The sequence below is a fragment of the Rana temporaria genome, chromosome 3 (genome assembly GCF_905171775.1).
Source record: "Rana temporaria chromosome 3, aRanTem1.1, whole genome shotgun sequence".
In the NCBI taxonomy this organism is placed as follows: domain Eukaryota; kingdom Metazoa; phylum Chordata; class Amphibia; order Anura; family Ranidae; genus Rana; species Rana temporaria.
The window spans coordinates 411451638-411472787 of record NC_053491.1 but is presented as its reverse complement, the minus strand read 5'-3'; the positions used below and the strand labels follow the sequence as shown (position 1 = coordinate 411472787).

General features: G+C 44.8%; 1 protein-coding gene across 3 annotated transcripts in view; it reads left to right on the top strand.

Annotated features, from left to right (window-relative positions):
* The window catches only part of DBNL (drebrin like), a 63752-nt gene that overhangs the window by 31996 nt on the left and 10606 nt on the right, over positions 1-21150 (top strand). For all 3 annotated transcript variants that reach the window (XM_040346053.1, XM_040346052.1, XM_040346055.1), the window contains exons 5-8: positions 14010-14153; positions 14759-14836; positions 18716-18867; positions 18981-19014. In XM_040346053.1, coding sequence (XP_040201987.1) covers positions 14010-14153; positions 14759-14836; positions 18716-18867; positions 18981-19014 — 408 coding nt within the window. The remainder of the gene's footprint in view (positions 1-14009; positions 14154-14758; positions 14837-18715; positions 18868-18980; positions 19015-21150) is intronic.

Here is a 21150-nt window from a genome sequence, read left to right as displayed (position 1 = left end):
CCAAACTGCGGCCCAAGGGCCAGAGGTGGCCCTTTTGCTAGCCTTTACCTGGCCCTTGGGGCACTATTCCTTCCACCGACACCAACACTGGGGCACTATTCCACTGATACCAATCATGGGATACTATTCCTCCTACTAATAGGGACACTACTCCTCCTCCTATTGACCACCAACCCTGGGGCCATATTTATTGTCACTGATGCCGGGCCTAGGACGATTTCTGCCCACGCTGGCCATATTCCGGCCCTCCTAAAGTCTGAAGGGCAATAAACTGGCCCTTTGTTTTAAAATTTGAGACCCCTGATCTAGATAATAAAACTGTATTTAGCTGAAGATGCATGTAGTATTCCACATTGTCTGCATCCATGTTGTCATATGCTGCTGATCTCCTTACTTGATCCACATTGCCTTCTTCATCCCATTGTTCTTTATTTTTGCTCTCCTGGAACGCAATCTCGCGCCAGGGCCCTCATATTTGCTGTTCAGGTACAAATGGAGATATAAAATATGAAGCTAATACTTTTGTAACTTTCAGACATTTTATTCTGCTATATACAGGCTGTAACGGAATGACCCGTGACACCCAGAGACTTTTGAAGGATGGGATGGGTACTCCTGTGCCAGCGTCACTAATGACTCTTGGGTCTAGGGTCACCCTGTGCCCCTTTTGGGCATAGGGTGACTGATAACTGATAATTCATGTATAGCAGGAGATCTGGACATAATACAGGTGATTTCATGCTGACCCACAACAGGTCAATAGGCTCCTGAAAGACATTCCATTGTCCATTGTGTGATGCTAATACTGTGTTGTGTCTATTGTACTGATTAAGTCTGAAAGGTCAGATGTCTCATTTCAGGGGTAGGGAATTAGCATGTCAATTATGTTTAGTAAAGGAATGTGTTTTGTGAATAACAGGTGAGAGTCATAACGTCTGACTTCTCAGGTGTAGTAATTAGGTCATGTTAATTATGTCAGACCGGTGCCGAAAAGTCTGAGGGATGTATATTGGAGACTCGTTAGCCCCCCCATTGTGTGATGTGTGGGTGGAGTGTGTCTTTGTCCCTGTGATTAACTGTAACATGCCTGTAACTGCATAAAAAGCTGAGAGTGTACCATTAAAGATTCATTCATACATTTTGAAACCAGTAACAGAGCTTGTCTCGTTATTCTGGGAAATGAGCTGGATCGTGTCTGATGTCTGTCGGACTGTCGGATAAGCTGTTGTGGGGCCATGGGATGGGAATATCGTAAACGGTGGTGACCGTTACACAGGCAAATTGGTTGCTGAAAAGTGACACCTTGCTACAGTAAACTGTTATAGGGTGTTGCTTATGCTGCTGAATGGATCTAAAATAACAGCTGCCATAAATGCTTTAAAAATATGCACATGTTTTCAATCAATGTATACGAAATAATAATAAAAATAACAAGGTATAAAAAAGTGATGGGTTTGCTTTACTACTTTTTTATGCTGTGTGAGCAATGGCTTCAGTAAGATTTAAAGGGGTTGTAAAGGTTTGTTTTTTATTTTCTAAATAGGTTCCTTTAAGCTAGTGCATTGTTGGTTCACTTACCTTTTTCCTTTGATTTCCCTTCTAAATGTTTTTTTTCTTTGTGTGAATTTCTCACTTCCTGTAGCTCCTCAGTAAGCTGTTCTGGCTGACTAACCCCCATGGATGATGGGAGCAAGCTTACTGAGGAGAAACAGGAAGTGAGAAATTCAGACAGAATTTTTTTTTTTAGAAGCATTAGTCACACATAAGGATTGTATTAGAGCTGGTGCAGTGCAGGACATCTGAAAAAGAAATGTCAGACCATTCAACCCAATAAAATCACTTCTGGATTGTCATGCTTGAGGAATTGATTAGTCATTTTGTATGTATGTGCGGCTGATTTCTGCATATTGTCAGCCACGTACAACATTGTTTTAACCAGTTCAGCTCTCATACCTGCATATTGTTATGGACCAGAAACATTTTTATAATTCCACTATTTTTATTTTTTATAAAGGTTTTTATTGAAAATATGAAAGACATAGCAGATAAGGGCACAAATGCGGGGGCAGCCGCTATGCTATACATACAGATGGAACAATATATCCGTTTTATGAAAAAATGACATAACATATATCGCTGTGCAATGTGTCTTCGGTCTTTTAGATATGAACAGGTGGTATGATATGTAGTTGTTTCTATACAGATGTCTTGCAGTGTGGGGATATCTGACATATTGGGATAAGGGGATAGGGAGGGTGATTAAAGAATATTTAATTGTTTTCTGGTATAATGCGAGAGAGAAAGGTGGTGGGGGGACGCCCGGAACATTACCCAGTCTGTCGCCCCGGCACAGCACCCGAGGCCTTTTTAGGTCAAAGCTTGTTTGTATTCGTCTGTCGTGATAAAGTATAACCAGCAAGGCCAGTGTTTGCTAAATTTGGAGGCGTCTTCTGCTTGATGTACCAGTTCCTCCATTTCTGCGTTTTTTTTTTTTTTGTATCTGTCAAAACCAGTCTGCTACAGACGGCGGTTCTGGGAGCGCCATTTAGCTGGGATGCACATCTTCGCTGAATTTACCATATGCATGGCGAGTGAGCGAGGGTAAGCTGCGTTCGGGGTCGAGGAGTGGTGTAGGAAGAATTGCGCTGGTTAATATCCGAGCGTGTAAGTGGTTATCCGGTGAGGCTCCATTCACACTAATGCTTTTTTGATGCATTTTGCAGAAATGCAGGGAAATTTTTTAACATGGTTTCTTATGGAACATGTTCACATCAATGCTTTTTTGTGCCTCTGCGTTTTTGGAAAGGGTCAGGGACTTTTTTTTCCTGCAAAAAGCAGCGTTTTGCATGCAATAGAATTCAATGGACCTGCATCCAAGACGCAAGTACCGCGATTTTGCTACGATTTTGCCGCGATTTGCGTTTTTTTTTTAACCTGTTTATAGCTGGTTGTTAAAGGAAATGTAAAAAAATAAAAATTACTGGCAAAAAAATAAAACGCAAATCGCGGTAAGAACGGAGCAAGCACTGCAAAAAGCATTGCAAAAACGCTCAAAAGCAACATGCATAGGTGTGAATTGAGCCTTAGTCAGTTGGTGAACCCCTAGATTTTGTGTAGCCTAAGGGGGGTGGGGTTCTATACCATCTTGAGAATATTTTGAATGCATTCCGTGTGTATATGCTGTGGGCCTATTTTTTCAGCTATAATTTTGTGTCTCTACTTTATTTTGCTAAGAAATCACTTTGAAATGCACCCCCTAGCATTTCTGGCCATGGCCATCTTGAGCAAGGGCAGACAACTCATGTAGAATTTACTTCCTGGAATCCATCTGCCCTTAGCCTAGGCGTGCAGGCAGGAGAGCTTAGTTTAGGAACATCCCCCACCATCAAAACTCCTGGGATGTATGACATATTTTGCCCAGGCCTGGAAACCAGGAAGTAACTGAAGAAATGTAAAAAAAAAAAAAAAAAAAAGCATAAGGATTAAAAGTAGTCAATGCTTTTTTTTCTTAATTCTCTGCCTGTGCTGTCGTCATTCTTTAGGGTGTCTCGTGATGCTTAGACCGTTTTTTATTTTCCGCATTTGATCTTTTAATTTCTCTGAGCTCAGCCCTTCTCTGCCTTTCCTTTGATTTACTCAGAGATTCATGTTTCTTTCCACACAAGCTGTGGATGTTCTAGGAACCAGAGACTTTAATCTTCCTCCTCAATCACAGCTCCTCCTTGTCGAGTCATCTGAGAGACAACTGCTTTATATTTTTATACCAGTAAAATGCTTTCTGGATTTTCATGGATACTTTTATGTCTTTTTAAAGCAGATCGTTCAGGAACTGACCACCTTCTAAACTTAGTGCAGAATCAGACCTGCCATGTTAACAGAAAATAAGTAATCTACAACTTGCTGCTCTTTAGAACATTTACAATTTCAAGTATATAGACCAAGGGGTCTCCAAACTTTCTAAACCAATGGCCAGTTTACTGTCCTTCAGGCTTTAGGGGGACCTGGACTGTGGTGGGTGGGAGTAGAAAATTACATGCTATCAATAGGAGTAAGCAATACCCCATTATTGGTTTAAATGAGAGGAATACAGCCCCATTGTTATTATTGGGGGGAATAGCGCCCCATTATTGGCATCAGTTGGCGGAATGGTGCCCCATTGTTGGTGTCATTGGGAGGAAGGCTTGGATTTTATTTAAGGCCTGGATAAATGCAAGCAAAGTTTGGAGACCACTTATAGAGAGTGACAGAAACCTTATGTTATGGTCACTGCATGAAGAAGCTATTGCCTTTTGTGAATGAATGTTTAACCACTTAAGCCCCGGACCAATATGCTGGCTAAAGACCCAAGAGGTTTTTACAGTTCGGGACTGCGTCGCTTTAACAGACAATTGCGCGGTCGTGCGACGTGGCTCCCAAACAAAATTGGCGTCCTTTTTTCCCCACAAATAGAGCTTTATTTTGGTGGTATTTGATCACCTCTGCGGTTTTTATTTTTTGCGCTATAAACAAAAATAGAGCGACAATTTTAAAAAAAATTCAATATTTTTTACTTTTTGCTGTAATAAATATCCCCCAAAAACATATATAACATTTATTTTTTTCTTCAGTTTAGGCCGATACGTATTCTTCTACCTATTTTTGGTAAAAAAAAATCGCAATAATCGTTTATCGGTTGGTTTGCGCAAAATTTATAGCGTTTACAAAATAGGGGATAGTTTTTTTGCATTTTTATTTTTTTTTATTTTTTTTACTAGTAATGGCGGCGATCAGCGATTTTTTTTTCGTGACTGCGACATTATGGCGGACACTTCGGACAATTTTGACACATTTTTGGGACCATTGTCATTTTCACAGCAAAAAATGCATTTAAATTGCTTTCTTTATTGTGAAAATGACAGTTGCAGTTTGGGAGTTAAACACAGGGGGCGCTGTAATCATTTAGGGATCACCTAGTGGGTGTTTACTAGTGTAGGGGGGTGTGGCTGTAGGACTGACACCATCGATCGAGTCTTCCCTATAAAAGGGATCACTCGATCGATGCGCCGCCACAGTGAAGCACGGGGAAGCCGTGTTTACACACGGCTCTCCCCGTTCTTCAGCTCCGGGGAGCGATCGCGACGGAGCGGACCCGACCTCCGCATGTACCGGGGGGGGGGGTCCCGATCGGACCCCCACCCACGTCTAGCAGAGGACGTACAGGTACGTGATTGTGCCTGTCCGTGCCATTCTGCCGACGTAAATGTACATGAGGAGGTCGGGAAGTGGTTAAAGGAGCTTTCTTATTTAAGTGCTGTTTGTGAATTTTCACCTACTTCCCCCCAGTGTCACATTTGGCACCTTTCGGGGGGGGGGGGGGGAGCAGATACCTGAGTAATCCAGGTATTTGCTCCCACTTTCGGGCATAGATCACTGCGGTGACCTACACCATGTCCGGCGCCTACTCCGCCCCTCCACCCCCCCCCCCCCCCAACTGTCTTCTGGGAGACACACAGGTCCTAGAAGGCAGCAAGGACCAGTGGGATCACGCGGTAGGGAATCAGGAAGTGAAGCCGCAAGGCTTCACTTCCTGTTTCCCTTACCGAAGATGGCGGCGCCTCCACCCGAGAGTCGAGGGAAAGGTCGGCTTCGGGTGCCAACATAGCGGGCAGCCAGGACAGGTAAGTGTCCATATATTAAAAGTCAGCAGCTGCAGGATTTGTAGCTGCTGACTTTTATTTATTTTTTTCTGGCGGAACTCTGGTTTGAGTCCCTTTTTTAAATTTTCACGTTCTTTTGAACCATCATGATGGTCCCAGTTCTGCTGGCTGCTATGGGTGGTCTGTACATTCGATCCCCTGTTTGTACGGTTATTGCCGCTGGAGAGGACGGTTTCTGGCCATTGTGGTTTGCAGACTACCTTAGAGGAAACAACAGGGCATGTATGGTCTGAGGAGTGATCTTGGAAATCAGCAAGTACTGCCATTAATCCCTAGTTCACATGGGCACGGTTTGACAGGTCAAATAGCAGCTTATTGCCTGCAATGACACCATCCAAATTTGACGCCAACTTTGTGGCGCCGCACTAATTTTCAAAAGTAGTTCCTGCATTATTTCTGGCAACTTCAGTAGACACCTGTGCATGAACCTGCACATATATCTATCAAGTTGTCCCCAATGTCGGACTGAAATGTGGCTTTGAAATTGCACGAGTTCCTGTACATCCAGGACGTGACTGCGAGAGAACCCGAGCCTGCCCGACTATACATGAGTGTACTGCGCTCGGTATATGCCGGCGCAGTAGTTCAAACTCGGCGCGGGTATCGGCGTATATCGCGCACCCACGATTTTGCCCTGAATTTCAGGACAAAAAAGTGCGCGGTATACGCCGATAAATACGGTATATCCCCTTTTTTATGCATGCTAAAACTCTCCTGGCTTTGGTATCTGCGGCTTGACATTGCATGCTATTGCTCAGTCTGTCATCTACTAGGACCCCCAGATCTTTCTCCATCCCTGATTCCCCCCAGAGGTTCTCCCCCTAGTGAGTAGTTTGCATTTATATTTTTTGCCCCCAGGTGTATTCCTTTAAATTTTTCCACATTAAACCTCATTTGCCATGCATTTACCCACTCCATTATTTTGTTCAGGTCTTTCTGTAAAATGTCTATACCTTGTTGTGAAGTTATTGCCATGCTTATTTCTTTATCGTACATCACGGGACACAGAGCGGCATTCATTACTATATGGGTTATATGGAGTACCTTCAGGTGTAGACACTGGCAATCTCAAACAGGAAATGCCCCTCCCTATATAACCCCCTCCCATAGGAGGAGTACCTCAGTTTTTACGCCAGTGTCTTAGGTGTTAGTCATGGTTTAGCTTGCCTCCGCATCCTTGGGATTAGGTGAGCTACCGGTTCTGTCCAAAAAAGCCTCAGCGCTAAAGTGGTCAGTAACCGGACCCCAAACCCTTGGGGTATAGCCCATAATGCTTTTCTTTTTAGAGAGCTGGACCCTGGGCCCAGAACTTAGAAACCTTTGGGTACCTAAAGTTTTCTGTTGCCAGGGTGCTATATGGGCCCAGGACAGTGGATCCTTCATAGGAACCCAGGGCCTGAAGGTCTAGACATCCCCACGGAGATGGGGGAAGATTGGGCCTCTTGCTTGGCAAAGTCCTGCGGCATGGAGCAGGTAAGTGAGGGGAAAACTTGCGGAACTTGGTTCTTAGCAGGTTTTTTCTGGGGGGTCACAGGGGACATGCCTAAAGTTATGCACTGCATCTGGCAAACTAGTCACATATCATAAAGATAGGATGGCTCTCTATGTATTATTCCCCATAAGATGTGACCTCCCTTGTAGTGTTGGAAAAGCATTGAGTGGGGCCTGTGTTATATAAAAATATATGTGTGTGTCAGAGAGCTTTGCTTACCTGCAGGCCTCCAGGCGATGCTCCATTCAGTCTTCCTCCTCAGAGCCTGCAAGCAGGCAAAACGCTGACCTCCTCATGGTTCCAGGCTGCAGGCTGCAGTTTGCTGGAACAGAGAGGTCCCTTCCTCCCAAAACCCCCCCCCCCCCCCCCCCCTGTCGGGAGGGGCATTTCCTGTTTGAGATTGCTGGGGGGGAAGGGCGGGTCAGTGGCTTAAAGGAAGGGGCGGCCCTTCCTTGTTTGTTTGTTCCATTCAATACTTTGGAACTGAGGAGAAAGACCAGAGCGGCAGCACGGGGCGCCGAGGACACACAGTGGCCAGAAAGGATATTGCAGTCTTCAGAGGACTGTTTTGTCAAGCCTAGAAATAGGCTGTTTCTTTTCCATCTCATAGTTTTTCTTTGCAATACTACTCAGGGGGACAGAATGTTTTTTCTTTCCTGGATTTGAAACAAAAACGAAAAAAAAAAAAAAGTCATCTAGGGGAGAGGAAGCATTTTTTTATCCCCCAAACAGGTGTTTGGACAATTAACTTTTATAGTTCCAAATACCAATAGGTAGCAGGTGTACCTCGGTATTGTACCATGGTATGCCGCTGTTTTCCCTACAGGGAGCCTTGGGGCCATCGGGATCTGGGGCTGGAGCTGACGCGGGTCAGTCCAACCCTAAGATGGTCACGGAGGAGGTATTACTCACCTCTTTAAAAGAGATGCAGAAAAGCATGGGAAAAATGATATCCGCAGCTATGCGGGGCAGTAAGCGGAATAGATCTCCGTCGCCCGAGCGCGGACCCTCAGAAGAGGAGGTCCTTTCCTCAGGGGAATTGGACGACCTCTTGGACACGGACCAAGTAGGTTCAGGGATCGAAGACCCGGATACAGAGGAGTCTGGGGCAGTCTCCCTGAGGGAGAGCTGGTGGATTCAAGGATTGTCGGACTTGGTCCATAGGACATTCAACTTGCCAGTACCAGATCTCCAGGTATCGACGGTTTCAGCTTTGGGCTCACTGAGGGCGCCTCAAAGCAATGCTGTGTTTCCGATCCATCCTCTATTAGAGGGAATTTTGTTCCAAGATTGGAACAAGCCAGATAAGATCTTCTTACCACCTAAAAGGTTCTCTGTCCTATATCCTATGGAAGAAAATTTTTCCAAAAGATGGGCTACTCCTGCAGTGGACGCAGCCATCTCATGTGTTAACAGATCGTTAACATGCCCTGTAGAAAACATACAGGTGTTCAAGGATCCAGTTGATAAGCGCTTGGAAGCACTACTTAAGAACTCCTTCACTACTGCAGGGGCAGTAGTACAGCCAGCTGTGGCTGCGATTGGGGTCGCTCAAGCATTATCGGATCAATTTAAGCAGATGCTTAAACTTATTCCGGCCCAGCAGGCAGAAAAATTTTCGGATGTCCCTAAGGCCATATGTTTTACGGTAGACGCAATCAAGGATTCTATCCAGCAAGCGTCACGTTTATCGTTATCCCTTATCCATATGAGAAGACTCTTATGGTTAAAAAGCTGGGAGGCTGAGCCCCCATGCAAGAAGCTCCTGGTAGGGTTCCCCTTCCATGGAGGACGACTCTTCGGAGAAGACCTAGATAAATACATTCAGACCATTTCAAACGGCAAGAGTACTCTCTTGCCAACTAAGAAGAAGGTTCAGGGACCTGCGTTTAAACGACAGTATTCCCCTGGGCAGGGGCCCTCTAATGCCAAGCAGTATCGACGGCCTCCTGCAAAAGCAAACTTCGGCTTCAACAGCAGATCACAAGGACAGGCTGTTAGAGGCAAAAGGCAGTGGTTTCGCAAACCAGCAAAACCAGCCCCCAAGCCAACCTTATGAAGGGGCGCCCCCACCCACGAAGGTGGGGGGAAGGCTGCGACTCTTTTCAGAGATTTGGGAAGCCAGCATTCCCGACGAGTGGGTACGGTCTTCCGTGGCCACAGGCTACAAATTAGATTTCCTAAGGTTTCCTCCTCCTCATTTCCAGAAGTCGAGGATTCCAAACGATCCGGAAAAGGGAGCCGCATTAAGATCGGCATTAGATCATCTACTTTCCCAGGAAGTAATAGTAGAGGTACCAGTCCTGGAACAGGGGCTGGGTTTCTACTCCAACCTATTCATCATCCCAAAATCCAAGGGAGATGTCAGGCCAATTTTGGACCTAAAGATGGTAAATGCATATCTAAAGATCCGCTCATTTCGGATGGAATCCGTGCGGTCAGCAGCTGCCACACTCCAGAAGGACGACTTCATGGCGTCCATAGACATAAAGGATGCCTACCTTCATGTTCCAATTTATCAGCCACATCAAAGATATCTACGCTTCATGGTGGCTTCGCGTCACTTCCAATTTCTTGGCGCTTCCCTTCGGGTTGGCTACGGCCCCCCGGGTGTTCACGAAGGTCCTAGCTCCAATCCTAGCCAAACTAAGGATCCAAGGGGTCACGATCCTAGCATACCTGGACGACCTCCTAGTCATAGATCACTCGTCTCCCGGCTTGGAGCGAGCAGTGGCCCTCACGGTCCAATACCTCGAGAGGTTCGGCTGGGTCCTAAATCGAGAAAAGTCAGCTTTCCAGCCCACAAAGCAGTTGGAATATCTCGGCATGAGATTAGACACAGAACAACAAGGAGTGTTCCTACCTCTGAGGAAGGTAAAAGCCATCAAGGAATTAATCCTACTGGTTCTAAGCAAGAAAGAACCGACTATTCGCCTATGTATGAGGTTACTAGGCAAGATGGTGGCCACATTCGAGGCGGTACCATACGCCCAGAGCCACACTCGCATCCTACAGGCAGCCATCCTGTCAGCATGGAGCAGAAGGCCACAGGCCTTGGATATCCCGTTGCCGCTCTCATCAAGAGTCCGACAAAGTCTGTGTTGGTGGTTAGACCCTCAGAATCTACTGAAGGGGAGGTCTTTCAGCCCAGTGGCTTGGAAGATAGTGACCACAGACGCCAGCCTGACGGGCTGGGGAGCAATTTTGGATGGTTGCACTCGCCAAGGTACTTGGGCAAAGCCAGAGAAGCAGTTGCCCATCAACATCTTGGAGCTCAGAGCTGCTCGACTAGCCCTCAGGGCTTGGACGTCAAAATTGCAGGGGTTCCCGGTGAGAATTCAATCAGACAATGCCACGGCCGTGGCACACATAAATCACCAAGGGGGAACCAGGAGTCAAGCCGCTCAGAGAGAGGTGAGCTTGATTCTTCTATGGGCAGAGGCTCATGTGCCCTGCATATCGGCAATATTCATTCCAGGAGTGGACAACTTTCAGGCGGACTTCTTAAGCCGCCAGACTCTATGGCCGGGGGAATGGTCTCTGCATCCACTAGTCTTTCAAGCACTCTGCCAAAGATGGGGAGTGCCGGACGTGGATATCATGGCATCGAGACTCAACAAGAAACTAGACAGGTTCATGTCCCGCTCAAGGGATCCGATGGCCTGCGGAACCGATGCGTTGGTTTGCCCTTGGCATCAGTTCAAACTTCTTTATGCGTTTCCCCCGCTCCAGTTACTACCCCGCCTGCTGCGCAGGATCCGGGTGGAGCACATACCAGTCATCCTGGTAGCTCCAGCATGGCCCAGAAGGGCATGGTACTCACTAATCTTAAGGATGGTAGTGGGAGACCCTTGGACTCTTCCTCTACGGCCAGACCTGCTATCGCAAGGTCCGATCCTCCACCCTGCCTTACGGCATCTAAATTTGACGGCCTGGAAGCTGAATCCCTGATTCTCAGGGGTAGAGGTCTGTCTCAGAAAGTAATCTCTACCCTAATCAGAGCCAGGAAACCGGTCTCTAGGGTGATTTATTACAGGGTCTGGAAGGCCTATGTAGGCTGGTGTGAGTCCAAGCGATGGCTTTCTCGCAAATTTACCATCGATAGAGTATTAAGTTTTCTCCAGCTAGGAGTGGATAAAGGATTGGCATTAAGCACAATCAAAGGACAGATTTCTGCTCTGTCAGTGTGGTTTCAGCGGCCGCTGGCCACCCACTCGCTGGTTAAGACCTTCCTTCAAGGGGTCTTACGTATTAGACCTCCAGTTAAATCCCCGCTTTGTCCGTGGGATTTAAATCTTGTTCTGTCAAGTTTACAGAAACAACCGTTTGAGCCGTTGGCTGATATTCCTTTGGTTCTACTGACAAGGAAGTTAGTATTTTTGGTTGCCATAGTTTCCGCAAGAAGAGTTTCGGAGCTGGCAGCCTTATCCTGTAAGGAACCATATCTTGTTTTTCATAAGGACAGGGTCGTTCTCCGCCCTCATCCTTCCTTCCTTCCGAAGGTCATATCCAGTTTTCATTTGAACCAGGATTTGGTATTACCATCCTTCTTCCCTAAACCTACTTCCAGAAAGGAAGGGTTGCTGCATACCTTGGATATTGTCAGGGCCATGAAGGCCTATCTTAAAGCTACAAAGAAGATCCGGAAGACAGATGTGCTGTTCATTCTACCGGATGGGCCCAAGAAGGGGCAGGCAGCTGCAAAGTCCACCATTTCTAGGTGGATTAAGCAATTAATCACTCAGGCCTACGGCTTGAAAGGGTTGCCTCCTCCAGTATCATTAAAGGCTCATTCTACTAGAGCCATGGGCGCCTCCTGGGCAGCACACCACCAGATCTCTATGGCTCAAGTTTGCAAGGCGGCAACCTGGTCTTCTGTCCACACGTTTACAAAATTCTACAAGTTGGACGTAAGAAGGAATACTGATACTGCCTTCGGGCAGGCAGTGCTGCAGGCTGCAGTTTGAGACCCTCGGATTCCGGGGGCTCCTCTTGTTCGAGTTAAATTTAAAAATTTTATTTTTCTCAACTAAGTTGGATTTATTATGATTTGAGTATATCTCTAAATTAAATCCTTTTGTCTTGGAGATGTTCTCCCTCCCCTCATTGTAAGCATTGCTTTGGGACATCCCATATAGTAATGAATGCCGCTCTGTGTCCCGTGATGTACGATAAAGAAAAAGAGATTTTTAATACAGCTTACCTGTAAAATCTTTTTCTTGGAGTACATCACGGGACACAGAGCTCCCACCCCTCTTTTTTGAGGACCATTTTGGGAGGCATACTGCTTGCTACAAAACTGAGGTACTCCTCCTATGGGAGGGGGTTATATAGGGAGGGGCATTTCCTGTTTGAGATTGCCAGTGTCTACACCTGAAGGTACTCCATATAACCCATATAGTAATGAATGCCGCTCTGTGTCCCGTGATGTACTCCAAGAAAAAGATTTTACAGGTAAGCTGTATTAAAAATCTCTTTTTTTGTGTCGTCCACAAAAGCTGAGATTGAGCATTCTTTTCATTCTCTATATCATTTCTGAATAAATTGAATAGAATTGGTCCCAAGACAAAACCTTGGGGTACCCCACTCACCACTTCAGACCAGTATGAGTACACGTTATTCATCACCACCCTTTGGACGTGCCCATGTAACAAGTTTTTTTAACCCCATACAAACCTTATGGTCCATGCCTGCAGACCCCCGCTTGTAAATGTTAAGCCTTTATGGGGGACTGTATCCAATGCTTTTGCAAACTTATGTTTAAACATATTGGGCCAGATCCACGTAGCCCGGTGTAATTTTAGGCAGGCGTAGCGCATCGTAGTTACGCTACGCCGCCGCTACTTTGAGAGACAAGTGCTGTATTCACAAAGCACTTGCCTCTAAAGTTACGATGGCGCAGCGTAAATCTCCCGGCGTAAGGGCGCGGAATTCAAATGATGAACAGGGGGGTGTTTTTTATGTAAAATAAGCTTGACCCCCACGTAAATTAAGCTTTTTCTCATACGGCGCATGCTCAGTATCACGTCAAATTAAATTACGCCCGCTCAATGCCTAGACGACATGAACGTAATTTACGCAAAGCCCTATTCGCGAACGTTTTACGCAAACGACATACACGACGGAAAATTCTACGCTGCCCCGTCCATACCTAACATTGCGTACGCTTCATAGAGCAGGGGTAACGTTACGCCGAAAAAAGCCTCACGTAAACGACGTAAAAAAATGCGCCGGGCGGACGTACGTTTGTGGATTGGCGTATCTAGCTAATTTGCATACCCGTCGCGGAAATCAACGGAAGCGCCACCTAGAGGCCAGCGTAAATATGCACCTTAGATCCGACGGCGTACTAAGACGTATGCCAGTCGGATCTAGCCCAGCTTCAGGCGTAACTTGTTTTGTGGATACAAAACTGATACGCCGAAGCATCCTAGAAGTTGCGCGGCGTATCAATAGATACGCCAACGTAACTTCTTTTTCGTGGATCTGGGCCATTGCATTTATTTTATGTCACTTTGGGCCTGTCTTTTGGTCATGTTTTCCAGCCAGGTTCAGCTAGGTAGGTTCACATACATTTTTCATAATTGCACTTGCTGTGTGTTTGCTTGTTTTTTTAATTAGGGGAAAAGTTTGAGTAATCAAACTAATCAAAGAACCACAAAGCCCCAGAGAGTCTATACAGAGTATTGTCTAATGTCAGCAACATAAACGTATTCCGATAATCACACAGTCGCTTCACACATGGTACATTGCAGGGTGCTGTCTTTTTTGTTTTTTAATCTCTATTTTCATTGTGTTTTTTTTTTTTTTTTTTCACTAAGGGAGCCCATGTTACAATCAATGCCCGTGCTGATGAGGATGTAGAACCAGAAGTTATTATGGACAAGGTGGGAAAAGCCTCTGGAGCCAACTATAACTTCCATAAAGAGAGTAGCAGAGGCAGTGATGCTCCTCAGGGCCCCGTGGTAAGTCTTGGTATTGAAAAGGACATTTGGTAGACACAACAGGGTTGTGACTCTAAAAAAAGCACAACAGCTTGATTCTGGGGGTGCTGCTGTGAGCCTGTTCTAATCCATATGGTGAGACAGTTGCTGTCAGCACAGGTATTGGTAAATGTTAGGCTGACATGTACCGATAGCTACAACCTTTTTTTGGTTGTAGTGTTAGGATGTCTGCCAGGTTTTCATTACCGTGCCCCTGCTAGAGAGCATCACCCTTTTATTTTTCTCTAAGTATTTTTGTTTAAAAAATGTTGTCCGTATTTTCTACTACTCATAGATATTGTGTCGTAGTCAAGGCAAAAACCTCTGTCGTGTCACATGTTTGGATACATGACATGAGGCTTTTGGGAGTGCTACCCCCCCCCCCAAACATGACAAGTTGTTTCCAAATTCTTCAAATAGTCTGTCAGTGTGTATGTAAGTCATGAATCTTTTGGCTGGTTTCATACCAAGTACCAGAACTGCCTCTGTATGGACACTTTACAAGCTAATATTGACCCAGATGATTCTAGTAAAAACAGCGGTTCAAGTTTAGCTAAATCTGTGTTTTGTTTTGTTTTTTTCCACAGGGCTCCGTTTACCAGAAAACAAACGCAATGTCTGAAATTAAACGCGGTGGAAAAGAAAACTTTTGGGCAAGGGCAGAGGTGAGCTTATTCTCCTAACAGCGAAATGAATATGTCATTGTGACATTCCAGTGTATGGAGCGCAGAGCTGGGCAACCATCCATGGTCAGATTGTTCTAGTGAAATATGCGCAGTGAGCGCTCCATGCATGGTGAAGATGACTGAAAAGGAACAATACCTAGTTGTCTGACCCAACCCCTTTTATATTCACAGGTGTTTTTTGTGGATCAATCACAATGTTCTAATTGGTCTCATCTCATGTAGAAAAGGCAATATACAGTGTTTTCAATCAAATATTTTGGGGTAAGAGCCCTTTCACACTGGGGCATTGGGGGCGTCAGCGGTAAAGCAACGCTATTTTTAGCTGCACTTTTTGGCCACTAGTGTGGCACTTTAAACCCCAGCTAGTGGTCGAAAAAGGGTTAAAAGCGTTGCTGCAGCGGCGCTTCGGCGACATTGCCCATTGATTTCAATGGGCAGGGGCGCTTTAGGAGCTGTGTATACACTGCTCCTAAAGCGCCTCAAAGATGCTGCTTGCAGGACTTTTTTGGACGTCCTGCCAGAGCACCACTTCAGTGTGAAAGCACTCAGGCTTTAACTTTGGAGAGACAGGAGAGGCGCTTTACAGGCGCGATTTTTAGCGATATAGCACCTGTAAAGCACCTCAGTGTGAAAGGGGTCTAAACACTACAATCATTGTGCCCTTTCACACGGGCATTCTGATCAGGTCTACCTGTCAGTTTTTCAGGCAGACCTGATCATAAGCTCCATGCATTTGTGGCTGTTGTAAACAGACTTGTGTCCATTTATACTTCTCTACTTCCAAGTCCTTCCAGCTTGCGTGGGCTGACCCGTGTCCACTGGGCACAAACGGAGAGCGGGTGAGGATGTACAAAAAATACAGTCATTTCCGCTATGATTCATTTGGGGATCTGCTAATGGATCCACTGCTGATCGGATCAGAATACGTTCCATGTGAAAGGAGCCTTACTCTAAATTTCTGCTCTCTAAAGTAAACTAAAACTAATAGTCCGTTAAGGATCAGGCAGAATAATAAAACTATTTCTGTGGTTTGCCATACTAAAGATTCAGCTGATTACTACATTGATGCGGTTAGGGAATAAGATCCACAATATACACTCACCGGACACTTTTAGGTACACCTTGCTAGTATCGGGTTGGACACCTTAATTCTTTGTGGCATAGATTCAACAAGGTGTTGAAAACATTCTTCAGAGATTTGGGGCCATATTAACATGATGGCATCACGCAGTTTCTGCAGATTTGTTGGCTGTATGTCCATTATGCAAATCTCCCATTCCACCACATCCCAAAGGTGCTCTATTATATAGAGATCTGGTGAATGTGGAGACCATTGGAGTGCAGTGACCTCATTGTCATGTTCAAGAAACCAGTGGTGAGATGATTTGAGCTTTGTGATATGGTGTAGTATCCTGCTGGAAGGAGCCATCAGAAGATGGGTACATTGTAGTCATAAAGGAATTGACATGGTCAGCAGCAATACTCAGGTAGGCTGTGGCATTGCTCAATTGGTACTAAGGGGCCTAAAGTGTGCCAAGAAAATGTATTCCCAGCATCATTACACCATCACCAGCCTGAACTGTTGATACAAGGCAGGCTGGATCCATGCTTTCATGTCCACGCCAAATTCTGACCCTACCATCTGAATGAACATTTTTCCAATCTTCTATTGTGCGATTTGTAGTCTGTTTCCTGTTCTTAGATGACAGGAGTGGCACCCGGTGTGGTCTTCTTCTGCTGCTGTAGCCCACCTGCTTCAAGGTTGGATGTGTTGTGCATTCAGAGGTGGTATTCTGCATACCTTGGTTATTTTGAGTTACTGTTGCCTTTCAGTCTGTCCATTCTCCTCTGACATCAACAAGGCATTTTCGTCTACACAACCTCCGCTCACTCGATATTTTCTCTTTTTCGGACCATTCTCTGTAAACCCGAGGTTGTGCGTGAAAATCCTAGTAGATCAGCAGTTTTTGAAATACTCAGACCAGCCCGTCTGGCACCAACAATCATGCCATGCTCATGGTGTCTTCACCATGTCCAGATGCCTAAATGCATTGAGTTGCTGCCATGTGATTGGCTGATTTGCAGTTTGTGTTACCAAGCAATTGAACAGGTGTACCTAATAGCTGGTAAGTGTATATGACAGTGAAGAAACAGATGACTAGAAAATTGTATACCCAGTAATTGGCCAAATGTGTTGCTTACTATGATGATGAGGATGTTGTCCAGTAATACGATGATCATGATGAGCAGTAGCACAGATCTGAAATCATTGGATTACCCGGTTCGCAAGCTGTTGACAAAAGGTATGTAAACTGTGGTGTTTCCAGAATCAATGTGCACGCCAGTTGTACACTCCACATCCTTGCATAACCTGCTGCCCCTGTTATACTGGCTTTGAGCTGCATATATTAAAGTAGAACTTTTCATTTTGGATAGGGAGAGTAATAACCCCTGTTGGTTTATTTTTTTTGCCATCTGTGCACCATTGGGTAGATTTACCAGGAAGTGAGGAAATCCCAGCAAATGAAGGGAATTCCTTGGGGACCCCCAGGCCACCAGAACTAATGTGCCCATTGGAAGATTTCCTCTGTATTACTTTTCTGGGGACAACCCAAAAGTTCGAATTATTCTTTTAGAGCCGGTTCACACTGGGGCATCACGACTTCCAGCGTGACTTTCACAGGCAACTTGGAGACGACTTGAGCGCGAACAGCAACGCGACTTGGGGCGACTTGCGTGACACAAGTCGCCTCCAGGACAGGCGACAAAGCCAGTGGGCAATCAAATAATCTGCTCTGTGGGAGGGAGGGGTTTCCCTTAAAGATTTTCACTTCCTGGAAAGTCGCTTCAGTCAAGACAGTGATCCGACTTTGGAGGCGACTTCCATTGAAATCAATGGATACAAGTTGCCTAGAAGTCGGATTGAAGTAGTACAGGAACCTTTTCTGAAGTAGTGTGCATTAAGACGGCTCTCATTCACTTTCATTGAATTTCTAATGTTGCGTAACTTCAAGTCGTATCCCAAGTCGCCCCTGTGTGAACCGGCTCTTACTTTCAATGCTAATGGTAAACAGGACAAATAGAAAAGATGAATCTCCCTAATAGGGGTACAGACGGCAATAAAAACTGACAGGGGTTCTAATCTCCACTCTATACAATAACTAAAAGGAAAAAATAACTTACCTTTTTAGTTAAACATTAATGGCTTTGTTATCCTTCATTCTGTTTGATATAGTGTTACCAGATTATTTCATGTTGTAAGAGGAGTGAGTGGTAGGATTGGGATGTTTTTGATTTAGTAAAGAATGCAAATAAAGTTATTTAATACAGGTGCATTTTAAGGCAAAAATACATTTTTGTGGGGGGGGGGGGGGGGGGGTACTATAACCAGTTTTACCATTATCCACAGAGCGCTTTCCCATTAGTTCCTGTTCCGCGCACAAGGTTTTACCATCAGAGAGTATCCTAAAGCAACAAAGACAGAAATTAACATTTTTGGCATAGCAGGAAGTCGCTCTAATAGACCCTGGATAGCAGACAGGGGTTCTATCCCCCCCCCCCCAAAAAAAAACATTTTGTAGCATGGCCTTATACTGCTGCTGAAATGGTAGGCCCACCCTTTTAACAGAAAAAAGTGCTTGACATCCAAGACAAGTAACAAGTTCAGCTCAGAGGTTATAAGGACCCGCTGCATTATCCATCTGGACATAAATGCAGCAGATCCCCAAATAAAATTAATAAAAAAAATTGTCAAGCCCAAACCTTTGTTTTTTTTTTTATGTTCATTGAGTTACCATTGAAAGCTGAGAAATAAAAAAAATCCATTGTCCTTACAATCAAACTTTCTCTGTTTTACAGAAAGATGAGGAGGAGCGCAGACTAGAGGAACAAAAGAAGTCATCCTTGGAGAGGGATCGGCTGGAGAGGGAGCGTAAAGAGAGAGAGCAGAAAGAGGCAGAGGAGAGGGAGAAACGGTTCAAAACGAGGGCTGGAGAAATAGATGCTCATAGGTAAGTGAAGTCAGAGATGAGATGGTTTTCTGTGACAAATTGCACACAAATGTACCCATACATTTCTAGATTCAGGGTGCCATTCTAGTGTTGACTGCTTTATTTTCCTACAGGAAGGCACAGCAGGACTCAGAAAAACCAGATCGGGTGAGTAGAAGGGAATAATGTCTGGGCACGTAACTTCACGTAATCCTTCGCTATAAAGACGTTCAGGTTGCTATATTATTGTGATCACTTATATTGTACAGGAGGGTATTGGTATTGGGGTAGGAGGTAAAAAGGATCAAAATAAATTAAATTAATAATTATTTACACATTGATCAGCAATAACTTTGACAATTCACCTAATATTGTGTAGATCCCACTTTTGCCAGTGGTTTTTCCTTGGAAAAAACTTTATTGATCAGTATGTAGAAAAAAATTGTAATCACAGTTAATAGGCAATAGATGATAAATAAAAGTTGACAATGTTTTCATACATAAATTCATAAATATACAGGATTTGCATGTAGACGTCTACATGCACAAACATAGAGCCAGACCTATAAACTGTCACTTACACCGGTGACTTGCATTATGGGTTTATAGCTGTTAGATCTGATTCATCTTAGCTGCTACCCATGCTTTCCATGAATTATATGTGACATTTGCAGGAACATCAGTGTATGCTGTGACATACAGTTCCCTGCCCAGCAGATCCAGTCCATTGGGGAAATTAAAGTTGGTATAAAGTCAGATTTTTTTTTTTATCTTAATGCATTTTTAGCCACCCTAATAATTTCCTAAGGTCCCTCTAGCTTCAGCCATCCAGGACTCCCCTCATTGTCTGAGACAGCAGCGCGGTGCCATTGGCTCGTGCTGCTGCCAATCGCAGTCAGACAGTGAGAATAGAAAGGGGGCAGGTGCCGAGCCGCATTTCTGTGTCTGTATGGACACGGAGTTGTGACTGGGCTCCGGGTGCCCTTATAGCAAGCTGCTTGCTGTGGGAGCACTCGACAGAAGGGAGGGGCCAGGCGAGAAGAGGAGGATCTGGGCTGCTCTGTGCAAATTCACTGCAACAGGGCAGGTCAGTATTTTTAATAAATTTTATATTTTTAATAAAATACTTTAAATCCACTTTTAGAAACCCAGATGTCCTATGCGAGTTGTACAGCCGTGCAAGGGCCGACACCACGGCAGTTACCTGGGACTCCTCCAGACCCCACACACCCTGCTTTTCATTCTTGAGCTGGCATAGTTGATACCCTAGATTTATGTGGAAATTCAGTGTGCTTGATTGGCTTTTGGATGTGGCTGTACACCCGGGCATGTCTTTTATGTATGAAGTTGTCGACTTTTAATTATTGTATATTGCCTATTAACTGTGATTATAATTTGTCTATTTTTTTCTATATACTGATCAATAATTTTTTTTCAAAGAGAAACCACTGGCTGCCCTATTCTCTTCACACCTTTTTCGCATACGTTACCTTTTGAACTACTTCTAGGCTCTTCCTATTTATTTATCCCCTTGTTGCTATATTGATTTGTTCATGTGAAGTAGGGATGTGCCCCACCTTTCACTCTCTAAGTGAGCCGGTACTCATCACTTGGTCTAGTTAGAGCCCCATGTTCTGTTTTTATCTCAGTTACTAGGGCAAAACAGGGCTCAAAAGGGGTATAAACAAGACTACTTTGCATCAAAACAAGAAACACAACTTTGGTAGTTATGGTTTTCACATTGATCAGCTTTTCTTCTGTTTCTGCCTTAACAAAAATAATTTAAAAAACGCCTGACCATTAAATCCTATGAAACTCCTGCATGCTGCATTTTTTGTGCGGTATAAAAACGCACCAAAAACGCATCTCCCCATTTAAATGAATGGAAAACGCACTTGCGTTTGCGTTTTTGGTGCAGTTTTTGAGTCATGTCCTTATTTTGCATATGCCTTTTTACCACGTATTTGTAGTGGAACAGTATGAAAGCAGCCTTGAATTTTAAGGAGATAAACAACCAGTTTAGGGATCTTTCCAACTGGCTGACTCCGCAAGCAGATCTGCCTGCTCAGCTGGGGGTCTCTCTGCTGATGCGGACACAGCATGCCCTCTATGGGCAGTTGGATGTAGGCGGACCGCCTGTCAGTTTACATTCAACAGTCATCTGATCCAATCCGCTAGACGGATGGGGAACCGATCACCCATCGGTCTCTTTTTGGAGGAAAGGATCAAGTCGGATGTCGGCAGGTGTCAACGAAAACGTCTGTTGACATGCGCCGCTCCATAGAGGGAAATGGATGCTCCAAT